Source organism: Protopterus annectens, chromosome 11.part0, assembly GCF_019279795.1.
Source record: "Protopterus annectens isolate FY-2018-M chromosome 11.part0, PAN1.0, whole genome shotgun sequence".
Classification (NCBI taxonomy): domain Eukaryota; kingdom Metazoa; phylum Chordata; order Ceratodontiformes; family Protopteridae; genus Protopterus; species Protopterus annectens.
The window spans coordinates 1,138,493,982-1,138,519,046 of NC_056745.1; the positions used below are offsets into that span (position 1 = coordinate 1,138,493,982).

Consider the following 25,065-nt stretch of genomic DNA (forward strand, 5'->3'; position numbering starts at 1 on the left):
TCATATGCTAGTTTCTTCTGTTGGTGCCCTTTAATTTTGTATTTGTGTGATTCAGTGATATGGAATCATTGTGAAGTACCTAATCTGATAAGATGTACTACTTCCCGTACGGGAACTGCTTCCCATATATTTAACTATTGTCACTTAGTACAGTCCACACAAACTATAACAACATGCTAATACTACACGTTGTTTCTCTAATTATATTATCAACTATTTCCTTTCTTACCTCATACCATACCCACTTACATGAAACTTCTCACTATTCTGCCACTGCTGCCTTCCATTATAATAGCATTCCAAATCACTTTCCTATCTCCTCCTCTATTTTCATTTCATCACCTACTGACTACACTGGTATAAGACTGCTACCTCACCACCACTGTCCCATAACCTCCCTAAAATATGACAGATATACTACAACATTATTGTAGACTATATTCTACATAGCCTCTAAATTAGCTCACTTTGGGGATATCCATTCAAACACTGGACCACCTACTTCGTCAAAGCTCCCCATCTCTCAACTACCCCAATAGTTAATTCATCTCCCTAGGAAAGCAACTGACCTACTCTTAATAAATATAAACATTAGAAGCATCTCCAATAAAATTCAGAAGCTGCATGCCAGTCCCTCACTATACACACCAGACATAGTGGTCATAACTGAGACTTGGCTTAAGCCTCACATCAATGATAATGAAATTATTCCTCTAGGATATAACATCCTAAGGAAATATAGAATTGACAAAAAAAGGCGGCAGTATTGCCATATTATTTAAAAATCACCTTACAATGCAGGCATTAAATGTAAAATATCCTTTTGTGGACGACACAGAAATAATTTTTGCCCAACTGAAACTAAACTCCAAAAAACTAATAAACATAATAGGGTGCTACACAAGGTTGCCAAATGTCCCTATTTGAGTGGGACTGTTCCGGGATCAGCATCTCAATCCCGAGTCCCGCTCTGCCGGTTAAAATTCTGGCGAGCCTCCACTTTGTTTTTTTTTTATTGGCCTGTATGGCACAATTATGCATTAAACAGCAGTAGCTCCATTTTGCAATTATTTTTTTTTGACTGGCTTGTATACTGGCATACAAGCCAATAAAAAATCGCCAAACCTTTTTTTTGTTTGTTTTTTTGTCTTCACTTAGTGTGAAAGATCTTTTTTTTTTTTTTTGTCCCTATCTGGCTCGTCGGAAATCTGGCAACCCTGATGCTATAAGCCTCCTGGTAACAATATATCCACTCTTGAAAACCTACTGCATTGGCCCTGTATGTCACTGCAAAATGAAACCATTATCTTGGGAGATTTTGATATAGATTTGCTAACCTGTAACTCTTTCACCCCAACAAATCATATTAACCTCCATGGTTTTATACAAACCATGCAAACGCCTACCAGAATTGACAAAGCAACTAACAGAGAATCAATCCTTAACTGGATACTAACCAACAGACCAGTCCACCCCTCTCTTGTAGGTTGTCTCCCTGATGGTCTAAGTGAGCATCTACCAGCCTTCCTCCTAAGACAGTGTTACCATCATACTAAAGGAACTATCTACCAACTCATTAGAATCAAAAAGAACTTTAACCCCCATCAACTTCATTACCGACCTAAAGCTGGGCACCACCAAAACACCTTGACTTAAACGAGGCCGTAAAACATTTTAATACCACCTTTCTAGATATCCTAAACCTATACGCCCCTCCCAGAACCATCAGGATCAGAGTTAATGCCACACCTTGGCTACTGGTACACTGTCAAGTCCCAAGCCTCTAAACAAAAATATCAGGAACTTCGGAATAAAGCTAAAAAAATAGTAAAACTTGACAAGATTAACTACTACTCCAGTCTACAAATAAAGCTTCAATCCCATCCTCAAAAGTTCTGGGCAGCCATTAACAAAATTCTCCTGCCAGGTAAATGTGGTATTCCCTTCCCTACCTTAGAAAACAATTCAGAGAGCATAGCTACACAATTTAACAAATTCTTTACTGAGACCATTTTAACCCTAACTAACCAGCAGAACAATCAAAACAACAACTCCCCCCTCCTTAGAACCCTGCACAACACATACCAACAATAACTCATTTCAGTTCCAGGCTGTCTCTACAGATAGGATAAGAAAAATCTCAAAAACTTAAGCCCACAACAGTGGCATCAGACAAATTACCAGGAGAATTCCTGCAAATAGCTGCCGAAGCTGTTGCTTACCCAATAGCCATTCTCATTAACAGATACCTGTCAGAAGCCCTGGTCCCCAAAATTTGGGAAATATCACATATAATCCCTCTCCATAAGGGAGGTAATTCTACAGAACTGACTAACTACTGCTTAATAGCTATACTATCCCCTATAGTGAAAATCCTGGAGAGATGCATACATACCCAAATTATGGACTACTTGCATACCCATAAACTCCTGTCAAACACTCAGCATGGCTTTCAACCTTTTCACAGTACCACCACTGCTCTAATGTCCTTCCCCAATATAGTAAACCACCATAGAAACAATGGTAAATTTGTATCGCTACCTATCTCGACTTGTCTAAGGCCTTTGACATGGTTAGACATAATACACTTATCAGAACTCTCTCTGATCTAGGACTTAGTAAATCCTCCATAGCCTGGTTCCAAAGCTGTGTAGCTGGCCATCAGCAAGCAGTATTGTGGCAGCAAGAACTCTCACCTCTTTTACTGGTCACTCTTGGAGTACCTCAAGGCTCCATACTAGGCCCAACCTACTAGATCCACCTCGTTAACCCCCCACCTTTAACATCATGTCCGGTAATAAAACTATTATCTCTCCCATTGAACACACCAAACTTCTTGGAGTAGAGATTGATAATAACTTGCCATTTGATATTCATATCTCCCAGTCTGTTAAGAAAGTACATACAAACCTAAGTACCCTCTATTGAAATAGACATTATTTTACCAAACATACAAAGTAAACCATATCCCGCACTCATCTGATCTCTACCCTCCTCTATGCTTCCCCTATTCTTACCAACCTCAGGCAAACAGACATAGCTAAACTAGTTTCCTGCTATAACAAAATAGCCAGATTTGCCTCAGGCACCCCATATAGATCACATCACTGCACAGCCTTAAGGCAGCTCAACTGGCTTGAACTTCCCCAATTCTTAAATTATAATCTGGCTCATAAAATTCTGCATCAACCAGAAAAAAAAACCCTACACTATGAAACCTACTTCATCCCCACTCTAGTAACAGGACCCTCCGCTCCAGTAACAAATTCCTTCTTGAAGTAACTAAAGCTAATAATACAGCAGGGGTATCACTCTTCTCTAATGTCATGTCTAAACTCTGGAACTCTCTACCTACTCACATATCTACCATCCCTTCCTTACCACAGTTTAAGAGATCACTAAAAACTCACCTCATTACAATTGGCTATGTTACTGTACTACTCCAGGCAGAGCCACCACTGCTTTACTCTATTCACCACTCTTCTTACCTGATTGTTCCCAGACCTTATGTTGTTATAACTGGGTCTAGGACCTAGGATTGTAAATATGCCAGATGGTATTTTGTTTATATTTTGTATGTAGATGAATTATTATACATGTCTCTTATAATGGTTCAGTGTCTGCCTTAATTATAATGTAAAGTTTGTACCAATAGTGATCTTGGTTGTTAGTTATTTGTGGAGCTTTTCTCCCCGGGCCTCCACTGAAAGGGACCTGTGTCCCAGTGGACTTTCCCAGCTAACAAGTAAAGTAAATAAATAAATGTAATTTTGAGACTTCTGACTCTGTCAATTGTTCCTTTTTCTGATAATGAAATATGTGTTATCCAGGTCTATCATGAAATATTTACTCAGTATTTTTGTGTAGTTAGTTCATTATTTGATTAAACAACTACTAAAAAAAAATCTTTCATTTTTTCTTCTTGCTGAAAAATCTTTGAGAGAAAATTAGTGGTTGGAAAAGAGAGTGTAAATCTGAACACTGAAAACATTCTGTAGTATTACAGCAAGAACAGAAAAATTGCCATGCTGGTGTGCCATTCAATATTTGACTTTACTTTTTGATTTCATTCTATGTGACATAATTAATATTCCTCAGTGTGTCTGAGAAGCTGGGAGAATTATGATTATTTTGTATTCCAGGCCTTCTCAGAGTATAATTCCAATGGGAAAGGGGTGATACAGAAAAAGGATTTGAGAGCCGTGCTGTACAGATTCAGTCTGCCCATCACTTCAAAGGAATTTGAAAAGCTTTGGTCAAGGTAAGACTTTTGCAGGTATCATGCATGAAAACAGAACATGTGTAGTAGTCCATTTGCTTGTAACTTCTTTGATACTAGATTCATTGTCAAAGTCCAGTAACATTTTGGTAACCCTTGCTGTTTTGATCAGATAATACAAAAACAGTCCTGTACATTTCCAGCTCTTACCAGATACTAACATGCTGTTTTATTCTGAGATAAGTGAGCGATCACATCCAGCATTCATGTACCTGTATTGTTTTTCTTGTTTCCTCCAAAAGTCCTCTGGGTCTTCCTAGATTCTTCCTTGAAATCTTCTTAGTGTGACTATAACAGGGAATACCCTAATCCACAGCATTCACCAAATATGCATTCCTCATCTTATAGGTCCATAGGCTGGTACTAGGCTATCAGCTCTTGGGCCTATACAAGCCTAGCCATAACAATTCCCTGGATATTTCTTCCCACAATATTTACTTCCCTGGACCCCTGTCTAGCAGGGCGACTGACATGATCCCTGGGGTGAATTTCCTATCTCCCATCCAATCATCAAGGTTCCTTTTGAAGAGGTCCAAGGAGACACACTGCTTGACATGTATGGGCAGTCTATTCCAGAGTATGGGGAGTCTCTGGGTCAGGAACCTATCCCTCCAGCATGTTTTGTTTATTGTGATGACAAGGTTTAGATCCCTGGAGCGTGTGGCTCCGAGGGATGTCTTCCTGCCATATACGTCTGATGCCTTTTTTCTCTCTGTTATACCCTAGGTCCTGTTGACTTGAAATTTTTGTTAGCTTATAGCTTCCTTCACTTGGTAATAGTGTTATCGACTGCCCCTCTTTGCAGGACAGCCTTCATTTTTGAATATTCATACTCTGTAAAAAGTCATTAAAATGATAAATGTGCTGACATTTTAGACAGAAAAAGTATTTCTAAGTACTGCAGAAAGCTATGATGCTGTATGCGAAACATCTACTATGATTTAGCAAAACAAAAGCAATTAAAAGCTTTCTAAAAGCTCAAGTATTTTATTTATAAAGTAAAAGGGGAAGTCTGAGTGAGGGCATGATATCTCATGTAGAAAATCTTACATTTCAGAAAGAACTACAGCAGAGAGTCGATTATCCGAACATCGATTATCCAAAACATCAATTATCTAAACGCAGTCTTCTAAAGTTTTCGGGTAGGAAAAATAAAGTCTGAATATGTAAACATTATACGTATTCACTTGTGCTTGTTTTTTGAGCATGTAGTACAATAATATACTGTACCATTTTGTACTTAGAGTAAATTTGTTTTATTTTTCTTTTTTAATGTTCATTAAAAACATTTTTAGACTTTTGTTAATCTGGTTCAATTATATGTTTGATTATCCAAACAGTTTGATTATACAAACTACCCTAGGTCCCCATTAGTCCAGATAATCAACTCTCTACTGTATCCAGCTTATCTGAAAAGGCATACATCTTACTTGGGGACAGAGGGCACCTTGTCATTTGTCAAGGCCTATTGTCTTTTGAAAGTTAAAATGTCAACATTACTTGTAAAGTTATTTTTGTACTATATGTTACAGCTATACATTTAGGAGATTGGTTGCACTATTTCATTCAGTGATATTTTGAGTTTACAACTGATCAAATGTGGTACTGATCACATGAGTACTATGACAAGATCACAGTACTGTGTTAGTGGGGAGTTTGCCTTTTCCTCCACTGTTGTGTGTGATCCATTATGTGATCTTGGGGACAGTATATTAAGAGAGAAGTTGTGAATTCAACCCCCCCCCCCCCACAAAAAATGTTTTAACATTTTATTTGCTTTATTTGCTTCATCGTGATAGTACAGTAGTACAGTATGCATTTGCAAATCTGTGCAGTAAGGATGCTTTTTTACTTTTTTGCAGTGTTTAGAACTGTGTAATGATGCAGAGCTATGAAGATCTCTAGGGGAGTTTGATTGTGTTTTTTTTTTTTTGTGGATTCAGTTGTTCGGGGCTTGATCAGTAGGTTATAATTGGTTCAGTGCTACCCAGATGTAAGTTTGACAGTCTGATATACACACATTACTGCACAGTGTAGCGTTATATTTTTATATATGTATGAAGTTAAGACCAAATTATAACATCTGATTTTGATTTACTGAATTTCTGTGTACCTTTATCTGGCTGAATTTTCTTTATATAGTTGCTGACTTATCTCTTGAAAGTGTCTAAAGAAGGTCCTGCAACTAGAGGGGTACTGACAGAAATGGTATGGGGTTCATTTATATATCCTGCATTGTTATTTGCTTGCTTCAGTTCTACTTACGGCCACTCTGTCATGTTAGAAAATAAATGTATGTGTATTGGCTCATGGTAACAAGAAATTTATTTTTTCTTAAATGGTTTATTGTTTGTGCAATTCTTTCCAGAATTCTTCTTTTATACTGGTCAAGTAACCGACTTATGCCCTGAAAAACAGTAAATAAGTGTGCTTGTGGCAGGTGATCTGTACCTAAATATTTCTGCATACAGTACTTTGACTAGACACAGGTCATAATACTGAATAGTGTGAACATTTTTCTAAATTTCAACATGATGCCAAGCTAAAGAGACAAAAGACCCTGAATTCTTTGTTGATAAAAGCAACTGAACCTGATAGACTTCTTTGAAGTAGTCACTAAAGCCATAGATGAGGGTAAGGTGGTTCACACATCCTTTCTAGATCTCGCCAAGGCATTCAACACCATCCCCCACTCTGGAATTATAGATAAACTCACTAAACTAGGTATAAATCCCTATGTCACAAGATGGGTTGCCAACTGGCTCACTGACAGAACCCACACTGTGAAAGTAGCAGACTCCAAATCAGACTTCAGACCAGTGACAAGTGGAGTACCACAGGGTTCAGTCCTGGGTCCTCTCCTGTTTGGTATCCACTTGTCTGAAGTACAGGCTAACACAGAAGGTCTTTGGCTAACCAAATTCACAGATGACTGCAAACTAGGGGCCATAATCGAAACTCCTAACGATGTGGACATCCTACAAAAGGGCCTCACTGAGACAGATGCCTGGTGTCAAAGCCATGGTCTCAAGCTCAATGCCAAAAAGTGCATTGTCATCCCCTTTGGTAAAAACTCTGTACCCATGAACTACCACATAGACGGTAGTCTACTTAACACCGAAAGTGTGATAAGAGACCTTGGGACACAGGTGGACAGTAGTCTCTCCTTTGATAATCACATCACCACAGTGGTCAGGAAATCCTTCTACGTGGCACACCTCATCACAAAAGGTTTCTCATCCAGAAAAAAAGAGGGCATTGTTCCCTTCTACTCATCACTCATTTGACCCATTATAGAGTACAACGCCCCTTTTGGTATGTACCTCACAAGACATCGACAACAACTGGAAAGGCCACAAAAATACCTCACAAAGAGGATTACTGGCCTCAAACAGATGCCTTGCGCAGATCATCTCAAAAAACTCCAGCTTTACTCCATCGCTTATCACCTACTCAGAGGCGATCTCTGCCTAACATACAAAGCTATGTCAAACCCAGAGCTGTTGGACATGCTCCACTTAAAGAAATCCCAGTCCCTCCGAGCTACATGCTCTAGGGACTTAAACATTGTCACCACAATAAACAGAACATGCTGGAGGGATAGATTCCTGTCCCAGAGACTTCCCATACTCTGGAACAGACTACCTATCTATGTCAAACAGAGCTCCTCATTAGCTCTCTTCAATAAAAATCCTGATGATTGGATGGGTAATAGGAAATTCACCCCGGGGATCACTTCTGTGGTTATGCTTGACAGGGGCACAGGAAAGTAATTTTCTTGGGTGGCGAAAGCCAGGGGACCTTTTTGGCTAGGCCTGTATAGGCCCTAGGGCCAATAGCCTAGTACCTACCTATGAACCTATGAAATTATTAGTTTTAAAAAAATCAAACAAATACTTACCAACTAAGTTTCAGCCATCAATATAGAAAACAAAAATGAAGGAATTTATACTTGGATACAGAAGGCACATAATCTGTCTGTAAGAGGAAAGACACTAGACCCCCCCACACACACAGATTCTGGTAATATACAGCATTCCACCATTTAACTGAAGACTAGTCCATCTAATTTTGGGACTCCCGTGTACATGGAATTTAAGTCTGCCTCAGGAGTACTGAAGAGGCCTCTATTGATATTGGTGCCACAAAAAATATGGTTAGGCAGGCACCAGAACTGGTTTCTACATCATTTTCCATCTCTAATATACCTCTCAACTGTCCAGAATTTTACAAAATGCCCAGATTTTTGCCTCTTTTTTTTAGTGTCTTCCTAATAATATTTGTGTTTTTCCTGGCAAATCATTGAGGACTGCAGTCAATAAATAATGATAGACATTTGAGAATGCATGTTAATGCAAAACCTGTTATTTTAGCAACTTAGAAGTAATTTTCAAAATCTGTGCCTATTTTTGGGCCTTTGCCACCCCCACCCCCCCAGCATTTTTGACTCTGTCCCTGGTTATTGTGCAAAGAGGTTGAGAGGTACAACTTTTATCCTTCTGCCTTTTATACTCGATGGGTAGGACACAGGTAAAATGGGATGCTTCATTATATAACAGCCATCACTTACACCTGCCTGTTCTATATATGCTGGCTTCAGTTCCAGGGCACTTACATATAGGAGAAATAAAGTTGTGTCTCTAGTTACATTAATTTTTAAAATTCTGGCCAAAGAAGTAATCACTGTAGCCTCAAAACACTAGGGATGCACTATGCTGACAGCGTTCCAAAGCAAAATGCATGTGCAAATTTAGGCTTACTTAACATGAATCTTCAACAATATTTTATTTAATTTGTGTTTATTTATATTTGCTTTCTAGACTGGTATGCTGATCAGAAAATAACCAAATGTAGATACAATGCAGGTGACTAAATTTACGAACATATAGAAAATTACAAACAATATCACAAAAAATTAAACACGACAGTGAAAAGGATGCAACATATTGAGACACTGCAATGTATATAATACGTACAAGTAAAGCAATCCATTACATATAATGTGTACAAGTGCAGAATTGATTTTGAAGAGGGGGAATTGTAAAGAAGAGGTTTAGACAGGTGTTAGAACAAGAGTAGGTGGTTAGGTGATATGGTACATGGAAAGACACATATAGTGAGACTTATTGCAGAGGTAGGCTTTGAAATGCACTTGGAATTTGGAGTAGAAATGATAGGTCCTTTATGTATGTGCAAGGTTTCTAGAGTTTTGGAGCAAAGATAGAGAAGGAAGGGTCAGTACAGCGAAGTTTGGTTTGTGAAGTTTGGAACATGGGTATTGTTTGGGAAAACCTTCTAAGAGAGCAGGGAGGAATTCATGCAGTGAGATTTACAGCACATGGAGTGAATGATTCAGGTTGAAGGAGTTTAAAGAAAAGATATCCGAAATAAAGGTCGCCTCAAAGGTTTATGAGGATTCAACTGGCTTTGGAGAGAGAGAGAGTGATGCAGTGGTGTTCAAAGGAACTGGTTTAGCCAAATACATAGTTATCTGAAGGATGTTTGTTTCTACTGTGTTGTTGATAATGCCTTTGATGTTTAAAGATTTGGGAGGATCTAGCCAGTTTATGTGATGTGCCAAACAACATAATCATAGTTTTTGTAGGATTAAGGAGTAGATTTTTACTGATTATCCATTTGTGGAGGTGGCGTAGATCAGATTTGAGATGGGATTGAATTGCCATGTGAGCAGCATTAAAACAGAATCACCATTTTGTCTGCATAAAGAATCACAGATAACTTAAACAGGTTATATAATAACCTACTAAAAAGATAGAGAAATGCATGGGCAAGAATGGAACCTAGAGTTACACCACCACCAAGTGAGGCTGCTTTAGATATGAATGACCCTATTTTGACTTTAAAAAGTCTGTTGTCAAGGAAATCTGCAAACCATGCAGAGGTTTCTGTGGTGATGCAAAGCAAGTAAGCAAAGCAAAACTTTATTGTCATTCAGACCATACAACCAAAAAGTAAACAACTGAATGAAATTGCATTCCTTATAGCACATTGATACAAAGCACAGACCATTGCAACAAAAACAGAAGCACATAAATCACATAAACAACATATACACACACACAAAACACAGACTCCCAGCCAACCGAAGCTCCATCTCCACACTGGCAAAACCCAGACCAGTTCCACCGATCCAACAAAACAGACATTCAAAAGTCCAGATCAGCATACATCCAAGCTGACAGTCAGGTCTCCACCATTCAGCCTTGTCCAGGCCAATGACCACAGTCTCCATGATCATAGTCTCCATCCATCATCCACTCCTACTCCAACCTCATCTTCGCCAGCAACGGTCCAGTTCCACTTCCACAAGCCACTCGGATCTGGCACAACACCTTCCAGCAGCATCCAGCACCCAGTCTCCACAATCCACTCCTCCCGGCTCATCTCTCCACACACAGGGCCAAACAGCCAAGACCAGGCCAACAATTTCACCACTCCAGCCATTCCAAGCCACCTGAGCAAATCCAACAGCCCACTGTCCAACCGATCCACCAATCGACTGACACCACGGCCACCTCCTCTCTATTCTTGACCACCAGTGATCCAGAAAAAACAGTCTTAACTATGGAAACCACTACAAAACACAAAACAAACAATGGGAGCTGAAGAGGCCACTGCCATACACGGCACTGCCATGTTACGTATCTTACTGCATAGGTCTAGCAACTTGTGAAGAAGGAAGCTGTGGTCAGTGTTTTCTGTAAAGTCAGTGAAGAGAGCACCGGTTAAATTGCCTTTGTTCATATTTAGTAAGGTTTCATCTGTGAGTGTCCATAAAGTAGCTGTAGTACTGCAGCAAGACCAGAAGCCATGTTGCTTCAATATTAGAAGGTGGTATTGTGTTATGTTGTATGTGAGCTGGATATATATTATTTTTTTTATAAAAGTTTAACTTGCGTGGGAAGAAAGAAAATGGAGTGGAAGTGTGAGGTAGATTCTGGTTTTGACTTCATAGGTAGGAGCTTAATTAAAGTTGTTTTCCATTTGCTGGACAGCATATTGTAAGTTAGATAGAGATTATAGATGTGAAGCAGAGGGAGGATGAGGAAATTGTTGCAATAGTAAATGCACCATGGGTAAATGTCTGCTCCTTAAGGGGTGTCGGTGATGATTTGATCCAGGAATGGTTAAAGATCTTTAGGTGATACTTTCTTGAAATAGAAGGGATGAATACATGGGAAGGAGAGGGAGCAGAAGAGAGAAGGGAAAGGAAGGGGGCGAGGCTGTATCAGGGAGGTGAGTGGATTCTTTTAGGAAGTCAGAGTTTGAAAGATTGTCCTGAGAACAATAGAGGGTGTTTGGAGAGCTAGTATTGCCTGATGTTTTCTGTCCTGTAGTCTAGTTGACTTCTTTCTAGAAATGCTTTGGTTTTCCTAGCTAAGATAATTGTTTAGACTTAAGGTGGTTGATTTTATGCAAAGTTTGTTTTTGTAGGTTATATAGAGTTTGCAAAGCTGTCTTATCTGGGAAGAAGGGTTTATTTTCCATAAGTGTCAAGCTTCATCTATTACTTTGAGGAGTTCTTTGAGTTCTTTGTATATGATGTCATTTTCATTCATTTGATGGATCTTGGATCTGACTTGGCCGTTCTGCCTGATCCTTGGATCCAAAACTCTGGAGCTCCTCCATTTACCCCTTATAACCCTACCCATCTAACATACCCCAGATCTCATTTGCCACCACATCTCAACAGACACAGATCCTTTCGCTCTAGAGCTATTATTAAACTTTAGTTAAATTAGCGGGTTTTTCCTAAAAGTTTTTTTTAACTATCTACTAGTCTTTTCTAATTCTGTCACCTTCCTCCCTATTACAGTAAATTTTATTTCTGATTATTACTGATAATTTAGTATTTTTCTTTAGTACCTTCGCTGGTACCTTGCCTTCTTTCTTCCCTCTTTCTGCCCTTTATTGGATGGATCTTCTCTACCATTGCTGGTAGTCTTTTCTTTTCTTAGCCTTAAATTTAAAAAAATTAAAAGTAGTAGTAGTAGTATTGCTTTTTTGTTGTTGTAGCCTAGCTTTTCCTACTTAGGCCAGTATGGCTGATAAACTACTGTAATTAAAAAATGGATCACCTATGGATCACCTATGGGTATAAATTCCCAAACTTGGATGCCCACACAGTGTGTATATACTGCTTGGGTGCTGTCCATTTAGAGGCAGACTGTACTATATATACTGGTTTCAATTCCAGGGCAATTACAGATAGGAGAAATAAACTTGTGTTGAAAGGGCCTCTTCCTTCCACTTCTTCTGCATTAGCTGGGGCTCACACCCTATCTAAGAAGTCAGACAAAGGATAGCCCGACTCGGCTCCATAGAAAAAGTCTCTCGTAAGAGATCTCTGGATCTCACTTCCTCTTTTGCTCCTTCTTCAGAGCCACCTGTGAAATTGTCAAAAAGATCAGATCCGACCTCTTTGGATCCCTCTGCTGTGAAGTATAATACTCGACCAGATCCAATAACATCTCTGTTCCCTTCACCTTTCTAAGATGTTTCTCCCTGCAGACATTCTAGACCTCCATCTATGACCTTTTCTCTCAACTCTTCCAGGAGTTTATCCGAGGTTGAAGTGGATAGGATGATGAGGAAATTCCTCAGAGCTCAGACCTAGATGGGGATACTCCTGTCTCTGTCTCCCATCAGAACTGTGAGAGTACCTATGACTACTTTCTTTTTTTAGTTTCTCCCATTTTGATCTGACCTACTTTCAGAGCCTTTGGATCTGAGATTCCTAAGGGTGTCCTATTCGGATACAAAGTTCATTCTTCGATTCTGGTTACTTTTTTGAGTTGTTCAGCTCCAAGCCTTTTAGAGCTGGAGTACTCTAGGAGCCAAAGCAACAGCACCAGATCCAGGGGTCCAGAGTCAACTCCAAAGTTATCAGAGCCATCCTTGCCCATCCGTGCCTTGGCACTGGAAGGCTCGGATCTGACTCCATCTTCAGGTGGAGTGCTTGCGGGGTTGCAGGGGCCAGCAGTTCTGGAGATGTCAGCTCCATTGCTATTGACTTTAGTCTCCCCCAAATGCTCTGCTTTTGAGATTGTGGAGAGGGCCTTCTCTTTGCCTAGAGAAAGAACATCCCTACCCCCTTGGATCCAATAACTTTATCTCCTTTGGCTCTTTGCTATTAACCTTGATCTTCCATTTCACTGAAACAGCCAGCCTGTACAAGTCTTCAGTCAGTCCATCAGGACTCCCCTATATCTTCTCATACCACACCAGACTATCCCACTGATGAGGTCCCTCGAAAGAGAACATATAAGTTGGAACACTTACTGAACTGGGCTGGCTTGAACTCCCTCACCTCCTTCAGTGGTATCAACTCACACTCGCTCACAAACTAGTAAACAATCCACTAAAAGTCCCATCCCTCCAGAATCTACTCCAACCCTATTGCACCACCAGACTTCTAAGATCCAGCAACAAAAATCACTTACAGGTCACTAAAGCCAATATTCCTGCTGGAGAAGCACTATTCTCTTGCACCATAGCCAAATTATGGAACTCCCTCCCACCCACAATTACCTCCATACCATCATGCACCCACTTAAAAACTTTACTAAAAGCGCACCTAAAAACATGCTGGCTATGCCCTTGCAACTCCCCCGATAATATCACCCACCCCATCCACCCACTATATTTCTTTCCACCCCACTAACTACCTTGATTATAGCAAGCTCGGATGCTCATAAGCCTAACTACTTATTATACAGCAGGAACTTCTTATTGTACCAATTGTTAATGTCTGTTATGTACTTCGCAGATGATAAAAATTCTAGTTGTCTACTGATGTACTATGTTCTTCATCTGTAACTATGTTTGTAATTGTTAATTGCTATGTTGATCAAATTGTTAATTGCTATGTAAATACAGTGTAACTACTGTCTGTATATTTTAACTGTGGAGCTTTTCTCCTCGGGCCTCCGCTGAAAATGGACCTAAGTCCAGTCAGACACTCCCGGTCAACAAATGTAAATAAATAAATAAATAAAATAAATAAAAGGAGACACTTAGATTCCTCTTGGGAATCTCTCATGGAAGACACTAGTTTCAATGAAAGGGAAGGGTCCCCCAGATCTTCACCTGAAGACATCTCATTTGGAGACATTCTTGAGCTCTTAAAATAAAAAGATGGTTGGTCTACTGGTACCCCTTCCCAAGAGAAGTCAGTATTTCTGGAAGCTTTTGAGTCTGGCTGGGCTATGTCTTGGGTGCCCCCCCCCCCCAGCTGATGAACTTAATAGATCTTGTTTCTCGCTAGGCGTGGAATGAACTGGATACTGTGGAGCCCATCCCTAAGCATCCAAACAAATTTTTAGCCCAGCCCAAGGACAGGAAACACTGGAGCAAGGGGGTCCCAGTTGTGGAGGCAGACACTAAAAAAGAGCTTGTGGAACATAGATCTTCTGCCCATTCCTCTAACAGTAAGTCCAGGACCTTGGATAGATTCGGTAAGCATGTTTATGCTTCATTCTGACCCTCAAAGACCCTTTTCCCAGACTCTACAAAGAGATAGAAAGATGTGGTTTTGTAAATCCCAGGGTCCTTTCCAAGACTTATGAGGAGATAGTCCAGTCAGTGGCGGGGGGGGGGGATCTAATGGAAGAGACTGCCCTTGCAGCAGAGATGGCCTGCAAAACCAGGGTTTCCTGGATTCCTTCTTGGACAAGCCCTGTCAATGCATCTGAGTGATTGTCTGACTTTTGCCCTCTGGAGGCAGTTGGGGGGCATTTGTCTCTGCACCAAAGATCCTGGCTATCCATAACAAAAGATTCCTGGCTGTAGAGAATTATATCCAGAGGTTGTATCGTACCATTTTCCCAAATTACCCCTACAAGAATGAAAAGAATCCCTGTTGTTCCACCCAATCAGAGGGAAGCAGCAGCCTTAGAGACAGAAAAACTGCTAGAAAAAGAGTTATCCAAATGGTCCCGTGAGACCAGAGAGGCTCTGGGACCTACTCAAGATTCTTCTTAGTGCCAAAGAAGACAGGGGGCTTGATACCCATTCTGGATCTCAGCAATGTAGACTAGTTTGTGTAATATTCAAAGTTCTGGATGGTTACAGTCCAGTCCATTCTGCTACTACTAACAAAGGATGATTGGATGTGCTATATAGGTCTTCAGGATGCATACTATCACATCAAAATGAACAGATGCTCCAGAAGATATTTAAGTTTCTGGCTAGGAGCCAGTCATTACTAAGTTCAGAGCATTGCCCTTTGGTCTCACCACAGCCCCCAGGGTGTTCACCAAATACGTGGTGGCAGTAGCAGCTTATTTGAGACTGCTGTGATTCCTAGTGTTTCCTTACTAAGATGACTGACTTCTAACTGCTCCAACCAAGCATCTAGTATTACAAGCAAAGGACTACTTGCTTCAGTTGTGTCTCCATCTAGGCATCACAGTCAATTACAGCAAACCACAATTCACACCTACGCAGTGTCTGGAGCTCATAGGTGCTCATCTGAACATGGTTAATCAAGTAGCCTCTCTTCCTCCATCTTGAATGCTAATGCTCAGATCCCAGGTCAAGAAAGTAATCCTGCATTCTTTTTCTCCAGCACAACTAATCTTACAAGCATTGGTTTCCATGGCAGCAGCTATCACACTAGTTCCTTTAGCCAGGTTTCACATGCAAATTCAGCACTAGACCTTGTCAGTTCAGTGGTTTTGTCTTCAGCAGCCTTTAACCGCACCAGTCAAGATCATACAAGCTTGCAAAAAATATCTTCTTTGGTGGCTTTACTCAAACCAAGTTAGAGAAGGCTGTCCATTTGTTCTTCCTCTGCCTACTACCAGAGTGCATGGACACCTCACAGCTTGGGTGGGGGGAGGGTCTCTACTTGGGAAAGACAGTCCAATATACATGGTCTCCAGAAAAGGCCAAGATGCACAGTAAGGTCCTGGAAATGAGAGCAGTCCTAATAGGGTTGCGGGCCTTTCAAGATGTTCTCCCTTCTGGGATGACTGCAGTTCAGACGGACAACATGTCAGTGTCTGATGCATCAACAAGCAGGGAGGAACCAAATCTTATCCATTATGTAGAGAAGCAGTGAGAGTGTGGCAATGGGTGATCTCTTTTGGCCACTTTCTAATAGCAGTGCACATATCTTGGAAAGCCAAAGTGACTGCAGACAAACTCAGCAAGTCCATTCTGATGCCTCACGAGTGGTCTCTCAATTTCAAAGTAACAGAGAAAATTTTCCATCTATGGGGCCAGCCATGCTGTGACCTCTTCACTTCCCCTCTCAACTCCAAGTGCAGCAGGTACTTCGCCCTGATGCCTCCAGAAGGGGGGTCACCAAGAGACTCTCTGATTCATAGTTGGCCCCCTGGGCTCCTTTACACCTTTTCTCTCATTCCTCTTATTCTCAAGTTTCTTTAGAAAGTGACTCAGCAGAAGAACAAGGTAATCCTTATTGCCCTGTTCTGACCTCAACAAGTATGGTTTCCCTTCCTGTGGCTTCATGTAGTACACCCTCCCTGGGTGTTGGATCCATCCCCGGATTTCCTTGTTTCATCCATCAGTGATAACTCATCCAGACCTTTGGAAAACCCCCAAATTAACCACATAATTTCTCTACTTCCACTGATGGCTAGACAGTCCAGGCTTTCTTCCCAGGTTCAACACATCCTGAAATCCTCCCAGAAGGAAAAGAGCAAATGGAAATGATTTTCCCTTTGGGCTCTCCAAAGACAACTATATCCTTTTTCAGCACCTATTCCAGCTATCCTTGATTTTCCTGCTTCTGTTTTCAAAAGCAGAGCTAGTTATTCTATGATAAAGATCCAACTTGCAGCTCTCCCTAATTTTCTCCACAGAACTAAAGATTTCAGAAAATCGGACTAGCTATTTGTTTCCTTTTTCAAAGTCAAATTGGGCATGTATGTCTTAAAGGTAACTTAGGTCAAATGATTGAATTTCTTTTGTTTATAGGAAAAAAGGGCTGACTCTGCCTAAACCTCCTAAGGCCCATTCTACCAGATATGTGGCCACATCATCTGCTTTCTGGTCCAGGGCTTCCATGCATGTCATTTTTCAGCTGCCACTTGGTCTAATACTCATACATTTATTGCTCATTACAAATTGGACATTTTGTCTAGAAATAGGGCAGCATGTGGGTCCACTGTGGAATATCCTTCCTTGAGGACCACCCTGGGGTTTCTCTAGTTGTAGACTCTGTCCCATTAGTAGAGGAACAGACGAAAAAGACATAATCAGATCCAAAAGTTATGTACTTACCATAAAGATGCATCTGTGTTGTCTGTTTTCATCCTTCCTCAACTCCCTGCCCTCCAACCCCCTTGGAAAATTTACATTTTGTCTCTTAGTATGTTAATATCACAGGTACTAGGATGCTGCAGTTGGACTTGAAGTGTTATAATTTAATAAGCATAACCACATATTAGTATATTTTTATATATGTTATATAGCATTTCCTTTAATTAATTGGGTGCTGTTTAGCACATCTGGTTCTGTTGACACCATAAAAATATATAACAAATAAATAAAATCATGTTTAAAACCACATTTTCTTCCTACTAAAATTAACTGTTATCTTAATGTTTATACTAAACCTCAATATTTTTTTTTGATTTATATTTTTGTTTTTGTTTTTATAAATGAATTAACCTCCTATAAGTCAGTACTAATAAGTTAGATAGTTAAAGTAAACAATTAAATTGGCGACATTTTAACTCAGACTCTTTCCTTGTTCTACAACTTTTAAGTTTATAAATTAAAACTATTACCATAATAGATTGTCATTATTGATGTTATTATTTGTTGTTGCTACTAAGAATCCATTTTCGACACTAGTTAACCTTATAGAAATGTATAAAAATTAATAATTATTAATTTTATATAACTAATGTTGTATGGAATATTAAATTTTATTATTATGAATTAATAATTAATAGTTAAATTAATAGTTAAGTTAATTTTAATTTTAATTTTTATTTTTTTGTTGTTACTAAATGGACTAACTTTTTGTTATTATGTATGTAGGAATGGCCAGACACTAAATTTAATAAATTCGTTTATCATAGACAATTCTATATAATTTTATATAATTTTATATAATTTTATATACAATTTCTTATATAGACAGTTCCTTACATCTCATCTCTCCATATTTTTTAATCTCAAAATACATTTAATGGAGGACATTTCATTAATGCCTGGGTATTGATTTGCATTAGTTCTCAATTGCCATACTAGTTCTTTTCTTTCTAGTTTTAGTGTCGAAAATGGATTCTTAGTAGCAACAACAAATAATAACATCAATAATAAACATTAAGGACAATCTAAGTTAGAACTATAAGCCTGAATGGGAATGGATTTTTAATTTTAAACTATTGGAGCCTACATGTAAAAAAACCCTTATAACACTTCAAGTCTTTTAATAATAAATAGAATTGTTCCGATTTTTCTGTGATTTTGATACCGGAGTTTTGCTACTATGGACCAGATTCCCGCTAGTGGTTGATACTACTGCGACTGAGGCGATGGTAATCTGATTGTCACAATGGGTATCTAGGTTGGAAAATATGCAGGGCGACACCATCCACCAGCTATTCAAACATTTTGGCTGGAAATCTTGGTAGTACCAACATGAATAATAACAGGAGAAGTAGCAGTGATGTAAGAGGTATGGAACCATTAAGTAACTGGGTACATAAACCTTTTACATTTATTGACAATCAAACACCTAATGTTCCTTCTTTAAACCAAGAAGTAAACAATGATATTAACTCTAAACTTTCCTTATTTGACGACAAGCTGTTCAGAGTTATTTCAAAGAATGTATAAAACTCAAAATAGTGCCCAAAGGAATGAGGCACTGGCAGTTCCCTGCAGGACTGTTAGAGGGCTCTAATTTCCACAAGGCTTTAATCATGCTATTTGATAAGCATGGTTTGGAACTGTTGAATTTATTTTGTATTCACTATCAAGAAACAGTGAACGACCTGTTGGTGGAAATAGAGGAACTCAATGAATCTATTAAGGCAGACATTGATTACAACAGATACCAATATGAGTATGATAGATGTTTTTTGAGCATAGATGATCATATTACCAAAATGAATGCTACTAAGGAAAAAATCAAGAGAGATATGAATGACTATAGGGATGGTAAAGCCGCCCCCCCCACCCCATTAGTGCAAAAATCAACAATCGGAAATGGGCCCCACTTCAGAAATTCTGAAAATATTACAAATGTTCATGGGGGACATATAAACCAAGTTTTAGACATTAACGAGGAAGGATATGAAGAGCTAAATCCTGACCTCAATGAGGGCCCGAGAAGATGTGAGAGACTAATACAACAACAAAATCAACAAGTATCCAACAATACGTCTAATAATAATAGAGGGAACAATAAGAGTAGGAATTTTCAAGAACAAGCCTCCCACAGAACAGGAGGCAGAACGGGAACAGGAGGAGGAAACGATGAACAATGACTTTATCACGGCTAACTTTGTAGAAGATGAACCTACATGTAACATTGTAACTAATTCCTTGAATGACTTTAAAGTTTATAACTATACTAATTTATCTATTGGTATAGAAAAGGTAGATTTACTTAGTAAAGGATATACATTTGTTCCATCAAGAAAATTTAATTTGGCAGAAACTTTAATAGACTTAAAGTTGTTTACCAGGAAACTCAAATTGTTAACAATGTTGGGAAGTGATTTGAACAAAAAAACAGACTATTTTGTGTCAAGTGTATATAACCCACCCTTGCACCCGTTATTGGCTCTTTTTGAGAAAATAATGGAAATTGACCTGAGGAACCTCAAGGGAAAGAATAAATTTTACAACAATAATCTTTCTAAGGAAGAAAAAGATCTGTTGATACTTTTGAGTGAAATGCCAATCAGGATAATGCAACCCGATAAGGGGGGAGGTCTTGCAATTATGTTTATTAGCGACTACAATGACAAGATGATTAAGATTCTAGAAAGTGAGACCTATGTAAAAGCCTCAGTGAATGAAATGAATTCTGCCTATCAAAAAATTAAAACATTTATAGAAGAATTATATATAGAAAAAAGGATAGAAAAAGACATGTATGATTATTTACATCAATCTAAAATCAGGACCCCCGTCCTTTTCGGGATACCGAAGGTTCATAAAGATATACAAGATCCACCTATGAGACCTTTGGTAGATGGCAGGGGTAGTCTAACATACACCTGCTCTAAAGTAGCAGATAAGATTTTACAAAAATACATAAAAAGGGAGAATCAGATTTCAAAAGATTCTTGGTCGTTCCTCAGGGCAATTAACCAATTACCATTCATACCTGATAGTTACTTGGTCACACTAGATGTGAAAGATCTTTATTCTAGTATACCACATGAAACAGGGAAAGAATGGACTTCCCTCCTCTTAGGCCAACTTGGGGGCACCTATTGAAGAGATTGAATTAGTAAGAGAATTTCTGGATACAGTTCTCTCTTACAATTACATACTTTTTAACAAAGAGATATACCATCAAAAATAATGGGATCCCCCTGTGGAGCCAGTTTTGCCAACTCAGTAATGGCCTATTGGGAGAGGAAAACAATTTTGGAAAAAGACACAGTTAAGAAAAATATTCCATTTTACACGAGATTTCTGGATTACATCTTCCTAATTTTCGTTGGAAAGGAAGATGAAATAAAACAACTATTTATTGATTTAGAAATAAGTACAGGATTCCAAGTTCACACATAAATATAATAAGAACTCGATGGAATATTTAGATGTACATTTGAGAAAAGATTACACTAATAATAGGTTTATGTCAAAAATATATAGAAAGGAAACCTACTCTAATAAATTTCTACACTTCACTAGTTGCCATCCCCCCCACCAGAAAAAATCGATCATAAAAGGTCAAATGGTGAGGGCAGCAAGGATGATCACTAGTGATAAAGATTTCAAGGAAGAATGTGAGGTACTTCAAAGCTTCTTCCTTCAAAGAATGTTATCCAAGAAATTGTACTGGAAGTAGAAACTAAGAGAATAAGAGGGGAATATTTACCTCTACTAGGAACAGCTCAAACAAATGGAAATGATACAGGGTTCAAACTAACTAGTGGAGAAAAAATAAACTATTCATGTAGTTTTATAACGACCTTTAATCTAAACTCTGCCGATATTAGGAATATTATCTTGAAAAACTGGGAGTTAATATCTTCCGATAGTCATTTAAGAATTTTGGTACCAGATAAACCAAAGTTAATATATAGAAGAGGTACTAACTTGAAAGAATTACTACAAAGGAAAATTAAAAAAAAATCTACCAATGTAGGGATGTCAAAATGTGGAAATTGTAACTTTTGCAAGTTTATAGAAGAAGGCTGCACATTCACGCTAAATAGAACAACTTATAAAATAAAACAAAAATTCAACTGTAACAGTAAACAAGTTGTATATAAAGCAAAATGCGTGAAATGTGCAGCCTTCTACATAGGTAAGACTGATAGAAAAATACGAGATAGGATATCTGAACACAACTATTGTATTAGTAGACAAAAGTTACTAGCTAGACACTGCTTGGGGCACAGTTTCAAATTTAAAGCGATAGAGCAAATCAGTGAGGATCCAAGATGTAAGTATGAACCATTAAAACTAGAAAGAAAAGAACTAGTATGGCAATTGAGAACTAATGCAAATCAATACCCAGGCATTAATGAAATGTCCTCCATTAAATGTATTTTGAGATTAAAAAATATGGAGAGATGAGATGTAAGGAACTGTCTATATAAGAAATTGTATATAAAATTATATAAAATTATATAAAATTATATAGAATTGTCTATGATAAACGAATTTATTAAATTTAGTGTCTGGCCATTCCTACATACATAATAACAAAAAGTTAGTCCATTTAGTAACAACAAAAAAATAAAAATTAAAATTAAAATTAACTTAACTATTAATTTAACTATTAATTATTAATTCATAATAATAAAAATTTAATATTCCATACAACATTAGTTATATAAAATTAATAATTATTAATTTTTATACATTTCTATAAGGTTAACTAGTGTCGAAAATGGATTCTTAGTAGCAACAACAAATAATAACATCAATAATGACAACTACGGTTGAACATGTCGATCTATTATGGTAATAGTTTTAATTTATAAACTTAAAAGTTATAGAACAAGGAAAGAGTCTGAGTTAAAATGTCGCCAATTTAATTGTTTACTTTAACTATCTAACTTATTAGTACTGACTTATAGGAGGTTAATTCATTTATAAAAACAAAAATAAAAATATAAATAAAAATAAAAATATTGAGGTTTAGTATAAACATTAAGGACAATCTAAGTTAGGAACTATAAGCTCTGGAATGGATGGGGATTTAATTTTAAACTATTGGAGCCTACATGTAATAAAACATACACGTATAACAGTTAATTTTAGTAGGGAGAGTTTCCAAGAAAATGTGGTTTTAAACATGGTGTTTATGTTTCTTATAGATTTTTATTTATTTGTTATATATTTTTTATGGTGTCAACAGAACCAGATGTGCTAAACAGCACCCAATTAATTAAAGGAAATGCTATATAACATATATAAAAAATATACTAATATGTGGTTATGCTTTTACCTTAAAATGGCATAAAAACATAGAATTACAAAGGAAGAACGTATATATGAGCATTTCTATTAACTTAATTACTAATTAGTTAATACAGCTCATATAAAAAGGGCTGAATGCATTTGATGTTGTCTTCTGAGGAAGTTGCGTTTTTATTATGCGACGAAAAGTGTATTAAATTATAACACTTCAAGTCTTTTTAATAATAAATAGAATTGTTCCATGATTTTCAATACCAAGGAGAGTTTTTTTCCAACTGCAGCATCCTAGTACCTGTGATAAACGAGTGGAATATTGTAATTGTCACTTGGGTCTTCTGGTTCCTTTCGTTGGTTTGTTTTGCTGTGATTTTGATACCGGAAGTCTCTTAGTATGTTCTCAGGGTTTTTGGTAGTTCTTGCCTGCCTTCTGATGAGGTCCAGTCTTTCTCTTCCTTCCCTTATAGTCTAACTGGAATCTGATTTGTAATGAGACTATCTTGTTACTGTTTTGGTAATGGCAGGATAATAGGCTGAATAGCTGGCAAACTTGATCTGAGGTAGTCCATGTTACAATGGAGGATTGTGGGTAAGGGGAGGTGCTTTAGCTACTGAACAAAAGTCTATGAAAGTGGCCAAAGTCAGATTCGGGTTACCACCTTTTCAAATGCCCAAAGTGGGACATTTTTTGTAGAAATGTGAGATTTTGCGGGACAATGCATACCCACCAACAGTGTAGAAGACAGAACTTCACTTTTTTGTCAAAATAAAAGCTTCTTATTCCAACATTCGAGTTGCTTATGCTATTTCTTATAATATTTAGATGTTTCAGATACAAAATAATGGTTTTATGCAACTATTAAAGAAAACTTAGGAAATATTTTTTTTTTAACTTCCATAATCCCTTAGCTATTCTCTTAGCTTGACTTCTACACCCCTCCCCTCTCAGCTGAAATAACAAGAATGTTTTATTCTCATCATCTGTTAGAGAAGTAATCCATCCATCCACAGCCTCTTTTTCCTATTTTTCCACAATAGATCAGGTGTCACTTCAACAGTCACAATCATCTAGAGTCAATGTTGACATCACCAGGTGGCAAATGATCCTCTTTTTGTAAATGTGTAAATAGTCTAAACTTTGTTACTAGTGTCTCAGTGGCAGATAGCCTATTTACTATGTTAGTAGTCTGTATAAACCTGTGGAAAGGATAAGCTTGGATATGATTTTTTTTCCAACATCTGTATTGAATTCCCACAAATGACAAAGGCAATCTTACATTTATATATATATATGAAAAACGTACAAAATGATGTTGCTTTAGTTGCAAACAGTTTACATCACAGACACCATTGAAACAACTGTAACTGTAAACATTATAAATCACTTAGAAACCTTCTAGTCATTGTCAGTCAAGCATCATATAGCTCATTCAAATCCTGCCTCTTAAACCTCATTCCTGCTCTGCATATACTGTTCCCACAATTCCCATTTTTTCTATGTAGTTTGCTCCTTCCCTTTTCCAAAGATCCCAATTCCAGCTGTTTGATCTCTATTACTGTATTCACTACTTCTAGTAAAGTTGGTCTAAACTTTGATTTCCATTTTTTGGCAGCCACCATAATTAGACGCAGCAAGGCTTTACTATGTCTAGGCAATTCTGACTCTGTAGCATAACTCAAAAAATTCATCTCTCCGTCAGTCCAAACTGCCCACCCAGCATCTCCGACAGAGTGGCCCACAGGAAATCCCAAAAGTCCACCAGCTCATCACACCTCAAAAAAATAAGTTCCCAACTACCTCTTTCTTGCCCATCACACCTCCAGCATTTGCTATCCACCTGAGGAAAAATTCTTTGGAGTCTACTTGGGGTATAAAAATACCTATATAAACATTTCCAGGCAAAGATCCTAAATCTTCTAGAGTTTGTTGCATATTTGGGAGATATACATATATCCCCCATTGTCTCTTTATGAATTGCTTATCCAGTCTCTCTTCCCAGTCCTTTCTAAGCTCCCCTGATTGATTCTTGTAATTAACATGCAGTATTTTATATGCTTTACTAATTATTCCATTTTTAATGGCAGCTTGTGTTCTAGAATCTATTAAAAACTTTACCAGTGCTGGTATTTCATTTAGAAGCCCCCTATTTCTTTCCCTTTGCCTATACTCT

The 25,065-nt window shown here is 38.0% G+C and overlaps 1 protein-coding gene across 1 annotated transcript in view; it reads left to right on the forward strand.

Annotated features, from left to right (window-relative positions):
• Positions 1 to 25,065, forward strand: part of EFCAB6 (EF-hand calcium binding domain 6) — a 3,527,179-nt gene that overhangs the window by 2,404,023 nt on the left and 1,098,091 nt on the right. The window contains exon 21 of the mRNA XM_044088493.1: positions 4,143 to 4,261. Within this exon, the coding sequence (XP_043944428.1) occupies positions 4,143 to 4,261 (119 nt within the window). The remainder of the gene's footprint in view (positions 1 to 4,142; positions 4,262 to 25,065) is intronic.